The sequence below is a fragment of the Thalia democratica genome, chromosome 3 (genome assembly GCF_965202585.1).
Source record: "Thalia democratica chromosome 3, ktThaDemo2.hap1.1, whole genome shotgun sequence".
NCBI classification, from domain to species: domain Eukaryota; kingdom Metazoa; phylum Chordata; class Thaliacea; order Salpida; family Salpidae; genus Thalia; species Thalia democratica.
In genome coordinates, this window is record NC_139167.1 from 97,670,554 (window position 1) to 97,678,832 (window position 8,279).

At 24.4% G+C, this 8,279-nt stretch overlaps 1 protein-coding gene across 1 annotated transcript; it reads right to left on the bottom strand.

The window, feature by feature from the left end:
- Window positions 1-416: 416 nt before the first annotated feature.
- On the bottom strand, window positions 417-1,040 carry LOC145832672 (uncharacterized). Its single transcript, XM_082939974.1, has one exon. It carries the CDS (start codon window positions 1,038-1,040, stop codon window positions 417-419), a length of 624 nt encoding a protein of 207 aa, XP_082796100.1.
- Between the last annotated feature and the right edge of the window lie 7,239 nt (window positions 1,041-8,279).

The following is an 8,279-nucleotide window of genomic DNA, read 5'->3' on the forward strand; positions in this document are numbered from 1 at the left end:
TTATTGCAGTATGTCAAAACGAACGAACACTATTTTAAATTTAACAAAAATCTTGCTGAAAAACGTAGTACGACCAAAAAAAGGAAAAAGTAAATAAGAAATACCAAATCTACTGTCAAGAAAGTTCTTTATTCAATTTAATCTGAGTTGTACTTAAAGTAACTTGACTTTAACAACTTATTCACCGGGTAGATCTTCTTATCTGACCAGCGTTCACTAAAAACATCATAAATAAATATTTTTGTTTGTGATAAAATAGAAATCTCAGTAAAAATTACAATTTTATATCCAACACAAGCAGCGTTGAATTTAAATATATACCTTTTATTAATAATTTGACATCTAACATTAGTAAACTTTCTTGAAAAACTGTCAAATACTTCACTCTTCGGGTTATTATTTCCACCAATGACAAACTATTTGTTACCCATGCTAACCGAAGAATGGTTATCTCTACATTCGATCATATCAGGTAAGTAAGTCCATTTGTTTTCATAATAATCATAAGATTCTACTGATTGTAAACTCCTTACATTTTGACTTCCAGTAACAACAATTTTGCCTTCAAAAACTGTACAAGCTGCATAAGACCTGGGTTGCATCGTTTTAGCTATTTGAATCCATTTGTTATTTTTTAAATTGTAGACAAAACATGAGCTGGTACGATTAAGAACATATAAATTTTTCTTGAATGAACATAAACAAAAACAACGATCATTAGGTTGCTTTCTACTTAACCAAGTTTTAGATTCATTACAAAACTTCCTCATGCTCATATTATATCCTTTACTTTCCGAATAACCGCCCAAAACCAACAATTCTGAATTAACGACAGCAGTTTTGCAATCAGTACATGCAGACTTCATTAAAGTGAACATTTCACATTCAAGCGTAGAACCATGAAGTTTGAGAACATTATTCACTTCACCGTATTCTTTATCGACACCTCCACAAACTAGAATACTGAAATCATCTTGAATGCAATATCTATTTTCATACAAAACCTTTGGTGGAAAGTTTGATTTTTTTCTTTCTTTCATTGTTACACTATGTTTTGATAATGACAAAAACAAAACCATTTGACTGTAATATTTGACCAGATAATAGTTTAATTAACACTTCATAAGAAAATATTTTTTAATTTAAAGTTTAAATTCAGAGTAATTTAAAAACAAACAAAAAATCTAAACAATTAATTGAAGTCTATTCTTTGTTTTATGTCTTAAACAGATTTTTTTTCTAGTAATACAATAGTTAAACAATGATGTTACTAGATAATTACATTTGTTAATCAGAAAAACTTTTTGCTATTTTTAAAAACCGTATAATATACCTTTACAATAGTTATTTACTATTGATTATTGAGATTAGATATTTATATTTTTTAAGAAAAATCACACTTCGATATTTTTTGCTTTAAAGTATGTCAATTGTAACATCTTTATTTATTAACACAGACTCTCAATTATGAAATATAATTAAATAAAGGTGATACATGGGCAAATTTGAAAGTTCTAATATACATAATAACACTTGTGACTGGTATTTTAAACTAGAATCATCAAGGAATTTGTCTAATTAAAAAAAATGAAATGCCAGTAATACTTAAGCAATAAGCGTAATTTGGATTTTAATAGCAATATTTTGTTGAACCTACACTGGTTGTCTGTCCTAAATAAAATTACATAACGATTGAAAAGTTATGATTAAATTGATTGTGTTACATTAGTTCAACAATATTGTTCACTAGGTAATTGTGTTTTTTAAACAGGACAACACGTTTTGCTAAAACTTACTTTAAAATATGTGAGTTATAACATCTTAAACTTTTGATACCATTTATGCTCTTATTTTTGAAATGTCTATAGTTTAAACATTGGTTATAGCTAATAGCTAGAGTCATTATCGAACTTGCTCAATAGTAAACATTATTTAATACTAAACCACTAACGATGATGTGTTATTAAAATAATATATCTCAAAAATAATATACTAACATGATTAAATAGATTGAGAGTAAAAAACTTTTTTAAAACATTAGGTCAATAAATATAAACAAAATTTTTAGAGTTATTTTTAACATTTAATGTGGAAAATAAACTATTTAAAGAGCTGTCGAAAAAAATGAAGATAAAAAGTGTAGTCGTTTATTTAATGATTTTAACAATAATTTATCAAAAAGGTAAAAAGTTTAACATAAAGTATTCGATACTATCTTTAAAAAACAGTAACATTTGTTACGCTTTTATTTACTTAAAGCTGTGAAAATAAGTCTATGACCACAACTTAACAACTAAAATTGCTTAGAATTGTATAATTGTAAGTATTAAGCATTTTGAGTTGTTATTTTCTTTCGACCGTTGAAGTCACAATTTATGTTGAACAATTAGTCAAATATTTACACTAAAGTTTCGAAATCTTCTTTTTGCGTCATCTTTGCATGAGCATCAAAATTAATGCAGGAATTTTCGCATGAAACGTCATTTTTCACAAGTTAGTAGTAATGTATAATGATTTCGGGTTAGGGTCAGAGTATTGGATAGGGTTAATGTTTCACTTTAAGTAAAGTAATGGTCAATGTTTGATTATGGTTAAGATGATTATATGTAAAAGTAAAACTGTGCAAAATATCTTTTCGTGCAAAATGACATCTAAAGACCTTTATTATTTCTTTACTTTTTAATACTTTTCTTAAAATTAATAAGTAGGCCTATGATCTTTAAGTTGAACTTTAATAAAGGAACTTTAACTTATTTATGTGATAAATAAGAAAAATCTAGCTGTAGTTTGACTAGTATATATATATAAATACTAGATATATAAATATCCACAATTATTCAAAACGTAATTTATTGTGATAGTTTTTAAAACTTTTTGCTAAATTTTAGTCTTAATTAAGATTATTATTTTTTTTTTAAATATAATAAACCTTTCATTTAAAATCAATGTTAAATAAAGTGAAATAAAGAATTATGTTTAATTGAACTTTTATAAATTACTCTTTGAATCATAAAAAATTAAAATGTTTACTTCAATAAGACAAGTATATATATATTTATGTTACAACTCATTTAAATGCTTTTATTTACCATCAAATGTGATGTAACTTAAATGTCATGCAAAAATTTCATTAAAAATTTTTTGTATTGGTTTTTATAAGATTTCATACCTTTTTGAGTATTATACAGATACTAATCAAAAAAATACTAAATATACTGTATATTGATCATAAATGAAAAACTATAATGTATCATCAATCAGAGTTAAACATGAAATGTACATTATTACTAGTTTTAAAACTTTTACACTATACATTAAAATTCAATTCCAAAAAGTTATAAAAAAAAAATTACAGTTTTCTTTCGAAATATTGAATTACAACACTACAAATAAAATAAATAATTTTTAAATTTTGTAGTAACTATTAAAATACTATATGTTTTTATAAATAAAAAACATGGAACTTGTGATTTAGAATTTGGCGCAAAAACTTTTTTTCACCATGTGCATAACTGAGATTAAAAAGACCTAAAAAATTGACTTTTATAAAAAACAATTAAAACCAATATAATTAGAAAAAAATAACTGTTTAAATTACCAACTAATAATCATTTTTTTATTGTTATTTAGTTGATATTCTTTTATACCAAGTATTAATATTTCTTTAATAAAACAAGAAAAGATACTGTCCTTACAAAAAACCAGCCAAGTAAGAAAAGTATTATACTACATAACATACAGTTATAAATTAATTTTTTAAATTCAGATTTGCTAACTAGTACAGAACTTAACAAAACTGAAAAAATAGAACATTTCTATAATATTTGAAATTAGTATTTAACTAATGGTTGTTAATAAAATCGTAAATAAGTACACTGGTTACTACATAAAATACTAAAATATTATAGCTGATAAAACTAGGCTAAATTATTTAACTATTATGAAGTAAACTTTCTAGAAATATTGTCAAACATATATACCATGCAACATAAAAAATCAATTTATTACCCATACTAACTTATGCTTGTTTACTTCTTCTTTAAATTATATTAGGAAGATAAGTCCATTTGTCTTATATTAATCAATCAACTAATTTTTGTATTCACTTCAGATATTGTATCGAAAACTGTACAAGCTGCATTATATTTAATTTGTTTCGTTTTAGCTTTTTCTGTCTGTTGGCTACTTTTCAAACAATAAACGAAATATGAACGATTTCAATATATTACAAATAATTAATTCTTGCTCGAACAGTTACAAAGTTTTGAAATTGCTTAAATTTTGTTTGAAATTTCTAAAGTTACAAAGTTTTTAAATTAGCAGATATAATAAAAAAATATTTTTCGCAGCTTGTACAGTTTTTGAAGGCAAAGTTGTTATATTTTAAGGCAATGCAAAAGCTACAGGAATAAGTCAATAACAGTTGAACAATAAAATCATTATGAAAACAAATGGACTTACTTACGCGATATGATTGAAAAAAGATATTATCGCGCTTTAGTTTGTATTGGTAATAAGTTATTTGTTATTGGTGCGTATAGTTCAAGTACTGAGGTATTTGACACTTTCTCTAGAAAGTTTACTTTATTGCAACAATGTAATTCAAGTTTTTGCAATCCTTTAACTGTTTATTGAATGTAATGTTGTAGTATTTTTTAAGATGGATGACAAAATGAAAGTTTCCATTGCTATGATCTCGATTTTAAAGTATTAGAAACGTTGTCTGATATAAGCAGTTTTAAGTACTGTACATTTAAAAAAGTTAGCATTTTTAGTTTTTGGATTTAACTACTTGTTTTGTTTTCAAAATATTTAGTTTTTAAACGTTTTTGTAAGTTGCTATGTTTGTGTTTATACTGTTTTGTTTATAAAATCTAAAAAAAAAGCTAAACCTTGAAATAATTTTAAGTTACTGCTATGATATTTTTTTAGTCTACTTCGTTAGATAAATACATTGGAAACTAATTGAATGATTGCAAAACTTCAACTTATTGTTCGTTATCAGTAACTTTGCTTTACTTTAATAATTTAAAATAAAGTAAACAATTAAAATAAATATAAATAAAATAAAAACGTAAGCCATGTAACTGCTTTTGTAAGTAAATTGTACCTAACTTGAGTTTTTGATTTATTTTGAACGTCAAGAAATAGTATTTATCTAATATTTATGAAAGAGTAAGTGTTAAAAAGTCACAAAAGTTTAACTTTGAAAACAAAGACTTTTTTGCACGTCGTCACTTTTGCAAGAAAAGGTAAATTTTTGCCCGGATTAATCCTTTTGCAAGTTTTTTTTTTTATAATATTTATCTTTTTTTACTATTATATTTTAATTTTATTATTTTTGTTTTTTTATTGTTACTCCTCTTAACTTTTACAATGCATATTTATTGTAATAACAGTGCAAAATTCCTTGCATTGTAATTGTGTTAGAGAGAATTTAGAGTTAGATACGCTTCAATGCACGGGCCAATGAGAATCATCTGATGTAATGTTTCAAACTAAATACTGATGCAACGGGGCGTCAAGGCGTGATAGGCAGTTTCATGTAAGCAGCTAGTTTAGTTTTGGTGTGCAGTTGGAAGCAACAATATATCTCGAATTGATTTGTGAATGCATATTGTTAGTATTGTGTTAAGGTTAAAATTTCAACTGCTGTAAAATTGTTTGAATATTTAAGCAAGCTTTATTGTATTTATTTTAATAGTTTATTAAACCTTTTACAGTTTATTGTTTACTAAAAGTTTTAATTAATTTTTAGTTTATTGTTTTCAGACTTTTGATATAGATTTGAATAGCTTCACGTTCTTAAAGTGTTATAATTGTAATTTATAATTTTGTATATGCTCGTTTTTCTTGTTGTGTTTTATATAAAAGATTTATCACTCAAAACTATCTTGTCTGATTTATATACAGTAGCTTAGAGTAGTATTAAGTAGTTTATAGTTATTTTGTCCAACTTAGATAGATAAGTTGCCTGCAGCGGGTTCCGAACATAAGCCTGTTAGAAGGTCACCCTGCTTGCAGGTCAATCTGCCCACAGTAAGTCAACCTTACCCAACTGAGGCTTAAGCCCACAATATTATATTTTTATTTTATTTATTTATTTATATTTCTTTGTTATAACTTTTGCTCTCTTGATTGGTTCCTTTTATCGTGCAAACTTAGGACTCATGAGAAGGTAAAAAAAAAAAACTATTATTTTAATTATAAATAACTTATAAATATTTTAATCTTAAAAAATATTACAATTTACTAGTTTAACAAACTATATAGTTTAAATATTTAATGTTATTATTAATGTACTGAGAAGTTTATTTAAATTTACCGCTTTTAGTTTTTAACATAACAATTTTTAATGTAAATTTTTTTAAAAGCTCTGAAAACCCACCTAATATAAATAAATTTGAGTTAATAACAGCAGCTCTAAAACTCGATAGTTTTTCTGGCATGCAAGTAAATTTTTTACATTTTAGTTCGCGACCATCTAGTTTAAAAACAAGGTTTACTCTTTTCATGGTATCAACATTAATTCCTCCACAAACTAAAAGAATGAAATCATCTTGGTTGCAGTATCTATTTTCATACAAAACTTTTGGTGAAAAATTTAAACTTTTTCTTTCCAGTGTTGTTACTTCTGGTGTTGAGTATCATTCAATTCCAGAGAATTTTAAAATATTCCAAAGTGATCTTTAACAAATCAATGAAAAACTTTTGTCCTACAAAAAATATTTCTAAATGTTTTTTAGGTTGTTTTAAGTTTAAAGCTCAAAGCACTCGCCTTGTTTTATTCTAATCTATTAATTGTCTATATTTTCAAGGTAATTTTTAAAATTTTTAAATAAATTTAAATGAAATTGGTAACAATTTTAAACTAATGTTTATAGTATTTTTACATTTTTTAAACTGAGTAAAAACCTTTTTTCAAAAAGAGTCATAAACATATATTAAAACATCAGAAACTATCAAAATATTTTTGCTAGTATTATATATAAACTGTTAATGTTTATTTTTTCAAAAACATAAAATTTATCATCGTAATTTACTTACTTCAATGTTTATTAACCACAATAAGTTTAAAACAAATGATTAAACATTATATATGATATTTACGATAGATAGAATAAAATGTTTTCAGTTTTTTTATATTTTCCAGAAACAATTTAAAATTTAAACAAGTATCAAACTTACACTTGACTGAAATAACATTCTTTATACTATAAAAAAGTATTTATTAACCTGTAAACTGTTTAAAAATATATAAATTCGTAAAAAATTTCCTCATTTTAACTCTTTTAATTCAAAGTATTCTATTAACGATAAAAATCAGTAATTTTAAAAGTAGTTGCTTATATTAAGAATTTCTTACAATTGTAATTCATATCAAAACTTAAAGAAATGTTTATTGAACTACAAAATAAAATCCGATAGTCTAGAAAAAGGACCTGGTGCACAAAAAAACCTTTCGGTTATCGAGACAACTCACTTAGATACAGTTTTACGTCTTTTCCAGGACGGAAGAAAAATTAATTAATTAAAAAAAAAAAATATTTTATGTATAAAATTTAAATCAAATATATTAAAGTGTGAATTTTTTTAAAAAGTTCAAATTTAAAAGTTCTATTGATAATTTATATCGTAAAAGCCAGTTTGAACATAATTTTGAAATCAAAAGTGTATTTTAACTATAGAAAAAAAACCATTTAATCAAGTTTAACATATCAATGACAATTAAAAGTTTTACTGCGCCGGTTTTTTACCTGTTTTATTTAAAACTTTACAAAAACAAAGCGTTTAAAAATAATTTATTGAAGTTTTAACCAAATGGTATATATTTATATGCTAGTTATGTTTATGTCTTAATTACGTGGTCTCCAGTAACTTATAAACTGACTGTTATACTTACGAGTAGCTTATAGTAATAAGTTACAAAACTTACTTCTAATTTACTAATAAAACAAAATTTAAATGATTGCAATTTACTTTTTGTTCAATAATAATTCTTAGATCTGAAGAAAGAAACTAATAAATTACGACACAAATAAAATCTATAAAAAGTATTAACAATCGTAAAGTTATTCAAAATACTAACATATATTCCGCGATGTAGACGTTATCTTGATTCTCGAAACTAATTAATGAAACGTCTTCAAGTAAGTAAAAGAACTAACGCGTATTTAAAAGACAAACGCCGATATTTACGCGTCAAAATGAAATTAACTCCCTTGAGTATTAATGTAGTTTTATGAATTGGTAAAACTGTTTTGAGAAAACTTATCGAA

What these genes read in the sequence shown, in the direction of transcription:
- LOC145832672 (XM_082939974.1), bottom strand. Translation starts at nt 1,040, where the DNA reads ATGAAAGAAAGAAAAAAATCAAACTTTCCACCAAAGGTTTTGTATGAA.